A 17,248-nucleotide genomic window follows, 5' to 3' on the forward strand; every position below is an offset into this window, starting at 1 on the left:
GCTCTGTTCCTCAATCGGGGGCAGTGGGACAGGGCCCTTGGCATGCATGGACACTGCCCTGTCCATCCTCACTGCCACCATATACTCACCTTCCCCAAGGGGCAGCTAGACCTTGGTGCTCCTGAACAACATTATTTTACCCATCGAAGTTATCAGGTGAGGGATTTAACACAACAAAAGGAAGTACATTTTAAAAATACAATTACATTGCAGAGCTCAGTGCCACATTGCATTACAAAAACCAAAGGTATAAAAAAAAGCAGCTTAGAAAGAAGCTTTTGAGGACAGGAGCATTAGTAGTTATTAAATACAATGACCTACATGCAATCTCAAACTGAGAAACGTGCTGACCACTAGATGCAAGTGGAAAGATCACACGTTTTCCCCACATACCTGGTCCTGGCTGACATCAGAGCAGAATATAGGCCGAGATGGACCTCGACAGACCTTTATGAAAGCTCCTATGTTTCATGCCTCTGACAGCTGTGGTGGAACTAATAATTCCATTCCTCTAACAAGGCAACTCCCTAAGTCTTATGTCTGTCAATCAAGAAGTCAAGTTTCAACTTTCTGAACTTCTTTACCTGCACAAATCTGATCCTGGAAGGTACTGGGAAAACCGTGAATGAAGAAGTGGAATTAACCGGAGATCACACCACCTTTTTTCCCACCTAAGTCCTGGGGAGGCTGGCCATGAGGAACATGATAGTGTATCCTGAAAAAGATTAAAAGGTCTTCCTCAGTTTTGGGCTTCATTATAAGTACTAAGAAGGTTTGGAAAGAAAGAGAGAGAATTCAAAGACTTTATATTTCATTAGGCATTGTGTTCCACTTTCCCCAAATCACTTGGCATCGGTTCTAGCTAGCACTGGAGAGATTCTGAACTTTTTCACACCAATAACAGAAATATATAAACCTCAACATCAATATGCTTAGAGGAAGTGTGAGGAACAGTATTCTAAAAATCTAGAGAAAACAGATTGTGTCCTTTTTTTGAAAAGACTAGTCATGAATAGAAGTATTTACTACGTACCACGTCATCAGCTATTAGTTTTATACCTGTATCCTGAATAAAAGTGATCTCTAAATTAATTACTATGCAGCCCTAATACAGTTGTTTCCTGTGGCCCTGTACGCATTTACATACATGGCTATTCTACTGACATCATCTCAAAACGTGGTAATTGTGAATGGAATTTAACATGTGATGAAAGTTGTTTAGTCAAAACTACATGCTGATGATGAATACTTTATCTATTTATACAAGACTTTACTTATATGAAAATTTAAATTTATCATATCTATGATCATATCTACAAAGAATGAGTATTTAAATACCTAGAGGTTTATTCCACCAGTATTTTTACTGAATATAGATTTGAATGAGAAATGTTTATAAAAAGTGAAATTATCAACATTTATTTTTAAAAATCCAACAACTCTTCCTTTCTTTATAAAAAGCTTTACAAAACAGTGTTAGTGATGATGTTATTTTTCTGAAGAAGGATGGTTCTCACTGAAATGTATGTAGTACTTCTAGTATATAAGTAAAATTGTACCTGCTGATCCTGCATAATTTACAATTTTTTAATCACAGACTTCATATTTCTTCTTACCTGTATGTTCTATAAAATACATATTACAAAAATTAAGTACACCTTGTATTTTTCCAGAGTGTGATTTTTGTGTAAGATCTATGGAATTATAAAGCTTTACCAACTTGAACTTTACGTTTACATATATGTTCTTATATCTTTTATGTACATAAAATAAAAGATCACTATGAACATCAATTTAGCTGAAGAGCAGGTTTTTCATAAGTAGATTTACTTATTTAAAACACTGAATTTCTGATGAAATTCCATAAATTCAGTCCAAATACATTAATGATTGGCTAGGAAGACTAAGCTAGGATGTTGTTTTGAACATTCTCTTGAATATCTAATGTTTTCTGTCTGCTATCAGGAACCTATTTTCAGCTGTGAGTAAACTTGTAGAAAAAGCAAAAAGTTTAGATGCAAACTGTAGACCTAGATCTGGTTGCAACAGAGATGTTAACCCTGCCTTTAACCTGCATAACTCTGAATTGTTGACAAAAGGTCAAAACCAGTCTCGTCTACACCAAATTCTGAGTCAGAAGTCTCCTTCATGCAAATCACCAAGGCTATAAATTAAGAAATAGACTATGGCCATAAGTCATAATGCATTCTAGAGAATATTCTGAGAAAAAGGAAGGACCATGATGTAAAAGTTGTGCATAATTTAGGAATTTATACAGAGGTCTCATTTGCTTTTATGAAGCATTCTATTCCCATTACAAGGGGACATCTGAGATAAGAACCACATCCTGGTCTTAAATTCTTCAAAGAATTTAATTTGGGGTGAATTAATAGACTCATGATGCCTGATTATATTATTTAAATTGAGAGAAAAAGATTTGGTTTAAGTAAATTTTTATCAGTTCAAATAGAAGCTGTAACTAATTTAGATCAGTTTTGACACCTGCAGAAATAGGATTCACAATCCTATGTCCAATCCTGGACAGACTGGAGAGTTGGGCGGAGGGGAACCTCATGAAATGTAACAAGGACAAGTATAGAGTTCTGCACCTGGGGAGGAACAACCCCATGCACCAGTACAGGTTGGGGGTTGACCTGCTGGAAAGCAGCTCCATGGAGAAGGACCTTGGAGCCCTGGTAGGCAATGTTATCCATGGGACAGCAATGTGCCCTGGTGACCAAGAGGGCCAATGGTATCCTGGGGTACATTAAGAAGAGTGTGACCAGCAGGTCGAGAGAGGTTATCCTTCCCCTCTGCTCTGCACTGGCGAGGCCTCACCTGCAGTATTGTGTCCAGTTCTGGGCTCCCCAGTTCAAGAGAGACAGAGAACTTTTTGAGAGAGTCCAACAGAGGGCTATGAGGATGATTAAGGGACTGGAACATCTCTTGTATGAGGAAAGGCTGAGAGACCTGGGGCTGTTTAGTCTGGAGAAGAGAAGCTGAGAGGGGACCTTATCAATGTCTATAAATATCTGACTGGTGGCTGTCAGGAGGATGGAGACAGTCTCTTTTCAGTAGTGCCCAGTGATAGGATGAGGGGCAATGGGCACAAACTGCAGCACAGGAAGTTCCACCTCAACATGAGGAAGAACTTCTTTACTGTGAGGGTGAAGGAGCACTGGAACAGGCTGCCCAGAGAGGTTGTGGAGTTTCCTTCTCTGGAGACCTTCAAAACCCAACTGGACACGTTCCTGTGCAACCTGCCCTAGGTGATCCTGCCTTGGCAGGGGGGTTGGACCAGATGATCTTCAGAGATCTTCCAACTCCTACCATTCTGTAATTCTGTGACAATTGGAAGTATGGTTTTTATCCTAAAACCAAAGTTGGAAAAGAAGAGGCTAGCAAAATAAGTTTAGGATCTGCTGCAACAGCCTTTTTACATGCGTACATATACAGACTGTTGAGAGGAGTCTGCTTCTGATGTTGGTGCACTAGATAGATAGATACACACACAGATAGATAGATAAAATTATTTGACCTGTATTAAGATGTCAGTTTTATTGTTTTTATCACATTTTTATGAATTCCAGCTCCCATAAAAGTGTATAAAACCTAAAGGTTTTCCAGCTTACAATCAGGCTTAAAATCTGTGATACTGACTTTCAAGTCTCTCGGCTCCTGTTTAAAACCTTTACCAGTGAAGTATGAAAGAACAGTAAAACATGCCAGAAATTAAAAACAGCAAAGTTTGCAAAACAATGCTTATATTTCTGGTTTTTTTAATATACCTGTAATAATTATGCTGTATTTTGGTTTATTTATTCTGTACTTTTTATTTTACCTGAGTATTTTCACCTATCACAAAGCCAAATATGCAGCAAAACACCCTTTAGAATTATGCAAAATAGTGTAGATTTTGCATTTCCTGCCTAAGAAAATTGGTAAAATCCCCTTGTTGTACTCCGAAGGCATGTTTTACCAAAACTCTGATCAGACATCTGTAGCATGTCATCCTTAAGAGAATTTTCTGCATAAGGCTATCATTCTTCAGTAAGCTTTTAAGTTACTAGAAATAGAATGCTCTCACCTTAAAAATCGGCAAAAACATGTACCTAAATCATCTTTTGCCAAAAGTTTTAGTAAGAAATGAAATAAAAATAATGGAAAAATATTCTGAAAAACTTTTCTACCTTTTCTTGAACCAGATACACATCATTTCAACAATGTTAATTCCTATGCTGTGGAAATAACGTAGAAGAAAAAACTTTTGCAAAATCCCTATTGCCCAGACAAAAATAGTAGTCACATCTATCAAGGCACAATCTCAGCTGGTATAATTTATCATAGTTTAATTCGCAGTCATAATACCTGGCAACTCCTTTTGTCCCCTATGGAACTATATATCTCCAATGTTAATTAAAGCTCCTCCCATGTTGCTGTCCTTTATTAGTTACTTCCACTTAGCTATTATAGTATCATTATTCTGTGTAATTCCATCAAGGAAATATAAGCTCTTACCGTGTTGTTGGGATGGTAGTTGAGATGCAAACCACTGTCACATAGGGGAGATGATGTGCCGCTGCTTTGGTCACTGGGGGCACCTAACACAAACATGAATAGAAACATAGAATCATAGAATCATTAAGGTTGGAAAAGACCTTTAAGATCACCAGGTCTAACCATAAACCGAACACTGCTTAGTCTACCACTAAACTATGTCCCTAAGCACCACATGTACATGTCTTTTAAGTACCTCCAGGGATGGTGACTCAACAATTTCCCCAGGCAGCAGTTCCAATGCTTGACAACCCTTTCAGTGAAGAAATTTTTCCTAATATTCAATCTAAACCTCCCCTGGCACAACTTGAGGCCATTTCATCTTGTCCTATTGCTAGTTACTTGGGAGAAGAGACCAACACCCTCATTGCCACAACCCCCTGTCAAGTAGTTGTAGAGAGCGATAAGGTCTCCCCTCAGCCTCCTTTTCTCCAGACTAAACAACCCCAGTTCCCTCAGCCGCTCCTCATAAGACTTGTGCTCTAGACCCTTCACCAAGCTTTGTTGTTCTTCTTTGGACACACTCCAGCAACTAAATGTCTTGTAGTGAAGGGCCCAAAACTGAACACAGGATTCAAGGTGCGGCCTCAGCAGTGCCAAGTACAGGGGCACAATCACTTCCCTACTCCTGCTGGCCACACTAGTTCTGATACAGGCCAGGACGCTTTTGGCCTTCTTGGCCACCTGGGCACACTGCCGGCTCATGTTCAGCCAGCTGTCGACCAACATCCCCAGGTCCTTTTCTACCAGGCAGCTTTCCAGCCATTCTTACGCAAGCCTGTAGCGTTGCATGGGGTTGTTGTGACCCAGATACAAGGCCCAGCACTTAGCCTTGTTGAACCTCATATAGTTGGCCTTGGCCCATTGATCCAGCCTGTCCAGGTCCCTCAGAGGAACACCAAAAAATCTTCATTAGTCTGTAATGTTATAATTCATATTTGTGTATGTCTGTATGTACGTATTCCCTTCTCCCACTAGTCTTGTCATATCTAACATTCATTTACTTTCTCCTTTCAGCCAATATCTGTCTTCTGGTTTGAGCTGAGTGCCTTTTTAAGCTGAGTGGAGGCTGAAGAATCCCTTCCCTGGTGCTTTTCTTAAAAGAATTAGTAATCCATTTAGTAAGAAAAAAAACCCCAAAGGTTTTTGCAAATTTTATAACAAAAGTGTGTGCCTCCTCGCTTGGTTTTCACTTGAAGGAACTAGGCAGATAATGTTTTTGTTACTGTCGATGAAGTTTAGAGTTCTGAACGTCCTTGTAACAGTTTAGGAAATTACAGTGCTACACCTCAAACATAATGTAATAGGATAAATGCAAATGCAATTTTGTGGGCGTTACTCAGGGTACCCTGTGGTACCACAACCTTTCATAAAAGGGACAAATGTACTGGGAAACATCTTTCTTTAAGAATATGGTGTTTTAAATTTTTTCTTGTCTCACTAAAATTTAAAACCTAGGCAAAAGATAAAGACAGTATTTCAACAAATGATTTTATAAAATATTATTTCAGATTTAGTTTATTTAATTACTACTAACTTAAAATCAAAGGCCAAAATGATCAAATCAAATATTTTTTTTTTTTTTTTGCTTAAAAATTAATCAACTCATTTTACCCTCTTAGGAGCATGAAGCAGAAGGAAAGCAGCAGTGACAAGAGGCAGGGGTTGACATATAAATATGCTTGGATATGTTTCAACTGTCTATAATTCTGCACCCACACTTACAATTTAATATAATTAAAGGAAGACAACTGTCTCCATATGTCTCTCATGGGGTTACTTGACTAAAACTTGGTTGGACTTAAATAAAATACCAGTCATCCCAGGGTAATTTATTTTTGGGTAGACAGACATCTCCACCAAAGCCTCTGAATTTTAAATGGTAAAGTTAAGGCCCCTAAATATACACACACGATCTCATTTTCACATTTACAAGACAAAATTCGTTCAGACTAAAATGTTATCTGATGCTGCCTGAAAAACTGCTTTTAAATACTCTGCATCAGGATGTGAGCTACTGTAAACTAAGGTAATTCCACTGTTTTACCTGCGACTTTGCTGATTCACACCAGCCAAATGCCTTTTTCAAGCAAAGATATCAGTTTTATGCTAGCCGAAAAAGCTGCTGTCAATCACCCTCAATTCACAGTAGGTTTGGAAGCTGCAAGTGTTCATAAGCATTGAAATGAATTTTCTTTTGGCCAAGTAATAAAGGCTTACATGCACAATCTTCGTTCAGTGGCAGCTTGAGAAAAGCAGGTGCTCTTTTCAGAAAGGACACAGTTAGGGTCACTTCTTCCCCTGCGTTGCGAAGGACTTGAACCTGGAAGAGAAGAAATACAGACAGCACACCTTGAAATAAATGTATGACCAAAATGCATCAGCAAACGTAAGCAATGCCACGCAGCTTTCATATACCAGAACGTAACTGCTTAGCAATTTATTGCAATGACATTTTTTAAAAAAGAAAGGAAGATATAAAGCTTGCTATATACCTGTCTGTTGTGTTTCTAGTCACACATAGATTGGGAGGGAGGGCACTGTCCTCTTTTAATAGCACTGGCTTTGCACTGTGCTATTGCAAAACTTGCTCCCTGATACTGTTCAGCTTTGCATCCCCTTTTTTTCAGATCTGGCATCATCCACACTAGCATGTATGTATAAAAACAATTTTTTTTTTTTCCCCCCTGAGGTTGTCTCAGAAATCTCCAACCAAAACAACAGCAGTAGTTTCCACAGCTGTGCCATAATCCTAGGAGTAAATCTTTCCAACAGCCAGAGTTAAATTTAGCTGAAGCACTCCAGCATGGATGAGAGACCTAATCTTCCTTACAGCCACTGAGGAAAAGTAGCTATTCTAAGCTTTAAGTCTTAGATAAACACAAACTTGGATTTTGCCAAAAGGCAGCTTGCATTTTGGACATAGGAATGCATAAATCACTTATCCACCTGTGAATGCTTTTAGCCTTCCTGTACTTTCCTACAATTGCTCCTGTGGCTCTTGTTCATATCTTTAGCTTTTGTGTGATACAGTTGATAGACATCTCAAGACACACAGCAGAGAAAGGGAACTCCAGGCACTTCCTCAGAGTGATACAAAGGAGGCACAAAACCAACTAAGCAAAATGCTGTGCTTAACAGTGGAGGAATAAGATTTAAATAGTTTTATTACAATGAGAACCAAGAAGCATCAGGTCACGTAACTGTTTCAGAGAACAACCATTTCCTGTTATTCTGGCTCTATAACTTCAAAACTCTTCAAGGGGTGATTTAATTTGGGATTACAAAGACAGAAGATTGCACCATGCTTCTATGTGAGTGTCTGCAGTCATATTGTGCAGAGAGCCAGCTCGCTGGGAGCAGTGTTCTGAGAGCTGCTACACAGTGACATATTAGACAAATGTTTTAAACTGGCATATATCTATTCCCTTTCTGCTGTGTTTTTGTGGTAGCTGGATAACACACAATTAAACCTTCTGTCATGTTGCTGCTTCTGAGAAAGCCTTGCAAATAATTTATGAAGGATTGCTATTCTTTAATCTATGCCTGTCAACAACCTATCCTATAGATTTAGTTACATGCATGTATATGACTACGTGTAGGTATGGTTTCACACGGAATGAGTACATTAACTTAAAGCAATTCTCCAAGAAAAAAATGTAATGTCAACTTTGTCTTTATAGCACAATAATTCCTACTCCACACTGGTTGCTACAGAGGAGTAACAATATGATGATAGAATATTTGTTTCAGTATCTGCAATAACCTCTGAAATTTTAGCCTCTTTATTGTTTAAAATAGCACAGTAGTTGTCAAGGCACAATTTGCAATGTCATGTGTATTTATATGTATGTGTGCAAATAAACACACACACAAAAATCACAACGAATTCCATCAACTTAAACTGCATGCCAAAAACCTCATCTGTAGCATAAGCCTCTTCCAGGAGCACTTCCCAGTTCTGATATGTTTTATACCTTAGAATTCGTAAGCAGTTCTTACTTCATAGAAAGAAGATGACTTGCAATCTGTGGAACAGTAGATCAAGGCTCCAAAGCCCTGAATTCCATCAGAGAAGCCATGCTGTATCCACAGCCCTCACAGAAAATTCAACCTTATCCTCTCTTATGTAGCAGTCACACAGTTGAGAACAGTCATAGCCAAAGCAGAAACTCATAGTCATGTATTCTCTATTGAAACGGCAGATTTGGATAGGCAAAGTGCAGGAAAAATACAGCTACCCTCTGCCTTTTAAAAAATATTTTTTTTAGTCAGTAATGGGGAAGAAATAAGTGGAAAAGTTACAGCATTACCAACTTTAATTTATAAAGTCATCTTTTAAGATACCTAAGTATAAGTGGATACCATTTGTGAAAGAAACTGAGACAGTAAACTCTGCTCTTGAATCTTTCTTCTTCCAAGAATAAAACAAGCTATGAGTCTACATTATTTAATTTGATAATATATTGTTCTGCAAAGGCTAGAAGTTGCCATAAATAGTCTGCTGTGACCTTCTTCTCTAACCTCTCTCTGTCTCTCTCTCAAACCTTTTATCTCATAGGATGAAGAATTTAAGCTGGCACACAGTTTAGTTGAAATCAATAATACTTATTTCACTGAAATATATTTTGCAGGGTATGAAGAATATAATCCAGACAGTGACTAGATTTTGACATGCAGAATAAAGACTAAAGAGAGATAAAAGATTAAAAAAGAAAACTACTAGGTAATGATTACAACAAAGAGGAGACAAGCTATTGATCTCATTTCACTTACTTTCTAGTCATTAACAAAGCCATTCCGGGAAATGTTAGCTAAAGAAAATGTGATTTTAAATTAAATTTATTATTTATCTTTTTGTAGCTTTCAGTTGAAAACTTTACTGTTATTTTACATTTTTTGTCTTCATTTTACATAAGAAATTAACAACTACTGAACTGTTTTAAATCAAGTATGCCTTATAGTATTCCTTTATTTTGTGTCTTCGTTCAATGTGTGCACCATGCCATACTGCCCTTCCTCCATGCAGAAAGAGAATGAGGCACAATAGGAAATCTGCTCTTACTGAGGAGTGATTTTAGTGGTATACCAGAACAGCTCATGTTCATGAATGGAAAATCGGTAACTTTTACCAGAAAAGATAAGAGCCAAAAGTAATGTGACTAATTCTTATGGAGAGTTACATCTATGAAAAAAACACTTGAAAACAGGGAGTCAAACAGTTTGTCTTGGAAGACACAATACAGAATGAATTTCTAGACTTTTACAAATATGAGTGTAATTCTGTCAATAGTAAGAGATACTGGCATATTAATTATTTCTTCTCTCTTCCTCATTGCCTAACATCAGTTTAACTCAAAACTTTATAGAACTATTTTAGTAAAATGAGGGCTGTGTGAATGTAAATGTATTGTTTGTTCAGGCTTGGAAAATATACATTAATTAAAAATTAATTTATCTGCACAAGTATATCCATGCAGACCTGAAGAATTGGTAGCATATTCTACTAACAAAGCAATAATGAGCTTTTACCACTGAAGTCAATTCATGAACATATTGAAGAAAACAGTTGTCAATCACACTATAATTTTTAGATAAAGAAATAGATGGATATATGCTCAGCCGTCCTGCTCTCTTACTTAGAAGAAAGCTCCCTCACATTTATTGTATATACATTGCCACCACCTTGTCAATCAAGCACTAACATTGACAATGTATGCGTTCATTACTTCTGTCAGTGATAATTCTATAAATATTTCAAGGTTACTTTCAAACATAAGAGGGAAGTAGACTAAATCCTTTATACATCTTTTTCAGCATTACAGCATATTTTCTGATTTATAAGGAAAACTTAGAGCTAGGTTGATCAGAGTAACTAACACCACATATTGTAAGCAAGATAAAAATGACTGAAGACTAAAAAGCTAGGGACTGTTTTCTACTTCCTGCAAACAATGAATCTTTCTTAAGAATTTGCAGTCATTTAGAAGACTTTCAGGATTTTTCTCATTTTGCAATGTCTACTTTTATACTTTGATATAATAATGTTAAATTCCTTAAATTCCTGATATGGTAGTCCACAAATTAGAAAACGGTAGGTTTTGGTTTGGGTTTTTTTCCCCCTACTCAGGGGTAAGGTGTAATTTAAAGAGCAAAAAAAAGACAACTGTGATCTTGATTCATTGAAGGTTCAACAGTGGCATTAAAGTGGTACCACTTTTTTTAGTAGATTAAAAAACAACAACAGGTCACTGGAAAAAGTATACTAATTTTCTTCCACCCCCATTTCTTATTCTATAGAACTGTGACTGGACCTTCCAAAAATTATTTTTAATAGGGATACTGCATACAATTGCTGATTGATCACTGATTTCTGCTATGATCCCATCCCTTGCAAAAATCTTCCACATTGGGTAGAATACAACTAACATTTATCATCTGGTTAAAATTAGCTATTTACTTGATGAATGACTAGTCCACAATTAATTGCTTGCTTTCAAAATACAAAGTGGCTCTTTTAAGAAACAGTGTTCCTATAATAACTGTACAATCAAATTACCAAAGATAATGTTAGCCGGAAATAACGATTCTTATTAGTCCTGGAACAGAATTAGAGCCTCATCCCCACTGTGTGTAAATGGTAAAAAAAACTTCAATATTAATGAAATGTAGCTGTATAAGTAAGAGATTTTCAGTTCATTACTGCTAATAGAGAATTTATTTCGAAATTAACAACAAATAAAAATATTTAAAAGATTTACCCTAGTATGTGAAAAGATACAAATGGGCCCAACTTCTAAAAAGTGAAAAAGAAACGTGTATTTGGAAGGGATACTAATTTTGAATAAATATAGAAACATTATTTCAAAAATTTCAAAACAAAAATGCGGCAACTTCCCAAAATTATTTTTTATCATATATGAAGATTTTGGTGAAAGTGAGATAAATTCATAGTGCTAAATCCATAGAATATTTGCCTGACAAAAATTTACTTAGTAGTAGACCTTACATTTCCAAAGTCTAACAAGATTATACCTCCCCACCGTAAGCCATGAAAAACTCCCTTCGGAAGAATCTGTACGTCTATGTATTTGACCTGACAATTTTTAAAGCACTGCATCCCAGACTGCAGAAAATGCATGACCAGGCACCATTAAAAAATTTGCTGCTTCTCTGTATTGTTGAAAGGTAATAATCTTTTTTATTTCCAGAGGCGGTACTGACCATTCTATACTGATTATACTATAGCTGCATTTTTTTTTCTATAAAGCCCTAGATTTTTAACATTTTTGAAATCTTCTACAAAGCGCTAGATTTCAAGCATATGAATTCACCTAATTATATCAGGTTTTTATCTTAATAGTTAACAATCAATAGTAGCAGCACTTAATGTGTTGATAGCAATGTTGTATGGATTAAATAATGAAAAGCTGTTTAATATTGCTTTTACAACTTCATTTAGTTTTATTTTTTTATTTCATCTAGTGAGCAATACTAGCTATTGATTTGTTGGTGCATAGTGTCTAATGAAGTCATCCCTGTAAAATGAAGAAGCTGTGACACTAAAAAGTCTTAACATATCAACATTATGGCTACATATTGAATTCCTGCTGCTCTTTCAGAAATCATATATATATTTAATATAGAATGAGTTGATGTGAAAAGAACTACACAAACAGAAACATTAAATACTGCCAATAAATTTTCTTATGCAAAGCACAAGTCTACCACCAGTGGGATCTAGAATTAATTTACTTCTACCACAAATAGCCCTATATAAATTTAGGATATTCATGAAGCGAGTCAAGCAAAAATAACAGTTGTGCTTGTCTGAATTCAGCTATGTGAAATAGTAAAATTAGAAGAGTCAGTGTTTCTGGAGTGACAGTATCTATATTTCCATGAAATTACTATAATGACTGCAAGGGGGCCATCTGAAGAAGCGAATTTTATGGTGATGTGTGATATTGCTGAATAAAATCTCTACATAATAATAACACTAGTATGAATTTTTAATAATGTCTATAATGATATTGCCTTTTAATTTTGTAAAATCTTTTAAAGTCCCAGTTCAAGGAAACATTTGAGCATATGTTAAAGTCTCTTTCAATATACTGAGGAAAGCACTGAAGCGTGAAGTCCCTCTGACTTCAGTAAGCGTTCTTTCTTGAATAAGACTGTAAATCCCCTCTTAAATTACTAATTAAATTTACCCACCAATGAAGTGGTAAAGATTTAAAACAGAAAACTTATATAGTCCCCAAGATCTCTGTTCTCCTGAACTGGAGCAAATTCCACTCTTCAGTGTGCTTTAAAGGAAAATCCAGTTCTTTGATGAATACCTTGAATTATAATCATCTGGGGGAAAAAAAAAAAGGAAAACTAGAATCACAGAATCACTAGGTTGGAAAGGACCTTCAAGATCATCAAGTCCAACCATTAATCCAGCGCCACCATGTCCCCTAAACCATGTCCTGAAGCGCCACATCCACACGTTTTTTGAACACTTCCAGAGATGGCGACTCCACCACCTCCCTGGGCAGCCTGTTCCAATGCCTGACCACTCTCTCAGTGAAGAAATTTTTCCTAATATCCAATCTAAACCTTCCTAGCCACTGTGCAGAGTTATACAATGCACTGGTATTAAGTCCACCAGCAGAGACAGCAACACGCATTTTGGTACAATCACAGAGAGACACAAAGCTAGAAGGCTCAATGCATGCACACAACTGTCTTGAACTACGCTTATTTAAAAAAACAACATTTTATTCAGTAAAAGCCATGTCGTTAATACAGAATATTTGCATTAAAAACACGTCACTGTATGGGGAGGTTTTAATTCCTATGATCTAATACTTATCCCAGTATTTGCCAACAATGAAAACGAATTAACAAATATAATAGTAAAAACTATCAAATCTTTTTTTTTCCTTCAAAAATTTTCTCTTACCGATATACAGATCAAACTAAAACTCCATTTTATGACAGCAGCTCCTACTCAGGCTGCACAACTCAAAAGTGTACTTCAGACCGTAGTTTGACACTACCATAGCTGTAGGTTTTAATTTTTCGCTGTCTGATTCCAGAACCTGTATTAGATATTTAGATACGAACTGAAATAGTCTGCACGCCAGAAATAGGAACTTCCTCGAACAAGGCAAAAGGGATTGCAGGGCAGAATGGTGCACATGCTGAGGAGGCAGGAAGACATGCCTTCTATTCAGAGCCCTCTTCTGCAGGTATTGTGCTACTGGCACTATTTTAAAAAAGTGCAGGGGGATGCAGTAAGATTAGTAGTTACACCAAAGGCACCCTACTGAGCCTACCACTAAGCAATTATTCTGAAAAGTGGCAGATAGAGGTTTATGGCTTTTCAAGATGACACAGGAATTGAATTGAGGCAGCACTTACCCAGCGAATGCTCCACTTACTAAGGCACTATACAAAAGTTCATTTCAGAGCAACATACACAGAGATTCACGTTTTGATGCTTTTCAACAAGTCCCATGAGACTGACCACTTAGAAACAACATTATTTTTCATTCCAAGTGACAGCAGTCATTTAAGCTAGACCATCAGGTGGTTTCTTGGGTGGACAATATCATACCAGTCATCTTACAGTTATATTCAGGCTTCCTTCATGGGCCCTTGCCCTACCTATTTTCATAGCCTCATGGGTTTTAGACACATATGTACCACAACATGCAATCTCAAGACTCCTGTATAAAGCATTAGAAAACTAAGAGATCCGTCTTTAAAAATAGATAGATTTCATCATGTTTCAAGCCCACATGCAAAGTAAGCCATTTATATTAGCTGACACTAAGAGACATCTACAGACGTTCCTTCAGAGGAAATTACTAAAATAATCAGATGTAAGCAACATGAGTAAGTGTAATGAGGAAGTGGGAGAAAGAGATTAATTTCACCAACAATTTATTGGAAATATAATTAACTTACACAAAAAAAAATCCATCGGGCAACAGAGGACCAAATATAGGTCACACAGAGGACACAGACTCCTGTCAGTTCTTTCTTTATTGCAGTTCCAAGGTAAAAAAAGAATATTGTCATTTCAGTAATATATTTACAATCAAGTTAAAAAAAAGAATCTGATTTTAAACTTTTAAGCCTAACAGTATTCAATAGAATACTTATAAGTTTGTCTAGAAGATCTAATAATAGCTTTCTGGAAATCTTTAAAATTTCTTACGGTCCATAATCAACACTGAAGTGTTTAGTAATCTTTCAATCAGAAGAGCATTAGACTGCAATTATTGTTTAGTTGCATGTTTCTCTTTCCAAAAGTAGTATAGGAGTGCCTGAGCAAAAGTTATCAATGCAAACACCTGAGGAGAAAAAAATTATGAAAGTAAAAGCCTGCCAGGAAAAGTCTGCAGCATTGTCCTGTTCTTCTTTCATTAATCTTAGCATTATTAATAAATATCAGCCATTAAAAAAATATTGCTGTAAGTGCTTAATTTGCATTCTTAAGTCATGTACTCTAATTTTGAATTCTGTTTCACTAAAGACTGCACTTACTGGTCATCACAGTTCATATTAAATCATTAGAAGGTCATTAATATAGAAACTATGAGAAGCAAGGAATTAGAACCTGTTAAAAAGTCTATCAACACTAGGAACACCATTCCCTGCACTCCCTGACCATAGGTCACAAGGGACACCATAGGTTCCTGAACTGAAACATTTCATACCATATTCTGAAAAATTAAAAATATTAATTCGCTATATAGATTCCAACTCTAATACCTTATTTACCCTCATCTATCAGTATCTATTTTAACTCATCCCAGATGAGCTTCAGACTGTTGATTCTAATATAAGTGTTGATTCTAATTCCAAACTATGGGTCTTGTTAATGTTTCCAACCTGTATTACGTGGACTACTATTGGTCTGGGACTGTGGTCCATAGAAGAAATAAATACATAAAGATACATTTATTAGCCATGCAGCTCTACATGATATGCAGTTACTCATGACAAGAGTTACTTATAGAAACACAAAAAATTTCAAAGAACCAGAAGACTCCAAACCAAACTTTTTCCAAGTTTCATGAGCTTTTTCAGTGTATCTATATGTAGTGACTATATACCAGAGTTCAGAACTGCCTATCATAGAATCAAAGAATCTTTGCGTTGGAAAGGACCTTTAAAGGTCATCTAGTCCAACCCCCCTAGAATGAGCAGGGACATCTTCAACTAGACACATTGCTCAGAGCCCCGTCCAACCTGACCCTGAACGTGTCCAGGGATGGGGCATCTACCACCTCTCTGGGCAACCTCTTCCAGTGTTTCACCACCCTCATGGTGAAAAATTTCTTCCTTCTATCTAGTCTGAATCTACCCTCTTTTAGTTTAAAACCATTACCCCTTGTCCTATCACAACAGGCCTTGCTAAAAAGTCTGTCCCCATCTTTCTTATAGGCTTGCTTTAAGTACTGGGAAGCTGCAATAAGGTCTCCCCGGAGCCTTCTCTTCACCTTGTTTTCACATTACTTACTCCGTGTAGGCTCTACTTTTCTAGGATTACTCAGCTACACTAGATGATCTGTGTAGTTATACAGTCTTAAGACGTCCTATACTTTAAACATTCACAGCTGTTCCACTTTTTGAATGTTATTATACATTCAGCTTCTGGACACCTACTATCTTTCCAAGCTAATTCATGAACACATGCTTTTGTAATTATATATTTAATGAGCGCGAAAACAACGAGCTACGAGGAATGAGACAAATCCCTTAATAATACTGGTAATGTAAGAAATATGGTGGCTTTTCTTTTCTTTCAACTACATGGTATGGAGAATATTCAAAAAAGCTGTCAACACCTGTAGAACATTAAACAACCTCCAAAGGCTTTGCACATTACCTTCAAGGATCCATGACATAAAAATTCAAAGATTTTTTTTTCCTTTAAGCAAAATCTAGGTCATATTTTAATACACACATAATATGTAGAAATTACTTCTACTCATCATATCTGCACAACATCCTTGTGAATTCTGTCTTTATTACTCATGCAAATAGCATTATTTTAGTGGGTTTATAATATATTTCGTATATTTCATTGTATATATATCTCATTATATATTTCATTATCCTATAAAGTGGTAAGAATAAGCCAGAACCATAATTCACTAATTCTCTGTAGGCAACCAATCAACCTTGGTATTGCTATTCTCTAACAAGAATTTCAGATAGCAAAAGAAGGATAAAACCATCTTTAAATGAAAGCAGAGAAATTTAGTAAGAGACATTCCCTTGGACTCAAAAAATGAAGATAATTTAGGATATAGTATACTATAATATATGTCATACTAAATATTCCATCACAGATTTCCCTGACACATCTGTAAGAAAGTTTTTGATTTCCATACAATAATCTGCAAAAAGACAGGTTATACTGGAATGACACTTTCTGATGACAAGAACTGCCACAAAACCACTCAGTGCTGGGTATAGGACAGAGCTTCAGTCATGAAATTACTAACAAACTGAATAGGAAAACCAACACAAGGGGTAATAATATCAATATCTCTTTTGTAGAATATCAAGATTTTGCTTGTGGCCTGCAGGTATTATCGCATATAGTGTATGATTATGCATTCACAATTCTAAAACAAAGTAAGTATAGAGTATGAGCTATCCAACAATGTATGAGAACACAACA

At 36.3% G+C, this 17,248-nt stretch overlaps 1 protein-coding gene across 1 annotated transcript in view; it reads right to left on the bottom strand.

Moving 5' to 3' along the window:
* The window catches only part of SNTG1 (syntrophin gamma 1), a gene marked incomplete at both ends in the record, with an annotated part of 164,040 nt that overhangs the window by 109,211 nt on the left and 37,581 nt on the right, over nucleotides 1–17,248 (bottom strand). The window contains 3 exons of the mRNA XM_081996425.1: nucleotides 585–715; nucleotides 4,519–4,601; nucleotides 6,778–6,880. Coding sequence (XP_081852551.1) covers nucleotides 585–715; nucleotides 4,519–4,601; nucleotides 6,778–6,880 — 317 coding nt within the window. The remainder of the gene's footprint in view (nucleotides 1–584; nucleotides 716–4,518; nucleotides 4,602–6,777; nucleotides 6,881–17,248) is intronic.

The sequence above is a fragment of the Phaethon aethereus genome (assembly GCF_964289735.1).
Source record: "Phaethon aethereus genome assembly, chromosome: 2".
NCBI lineage: Eukaryota > Metazoa > Chordata > Aves > Phaethontiformes > Phaethontidae > Phaethon > Phaethon aethereus.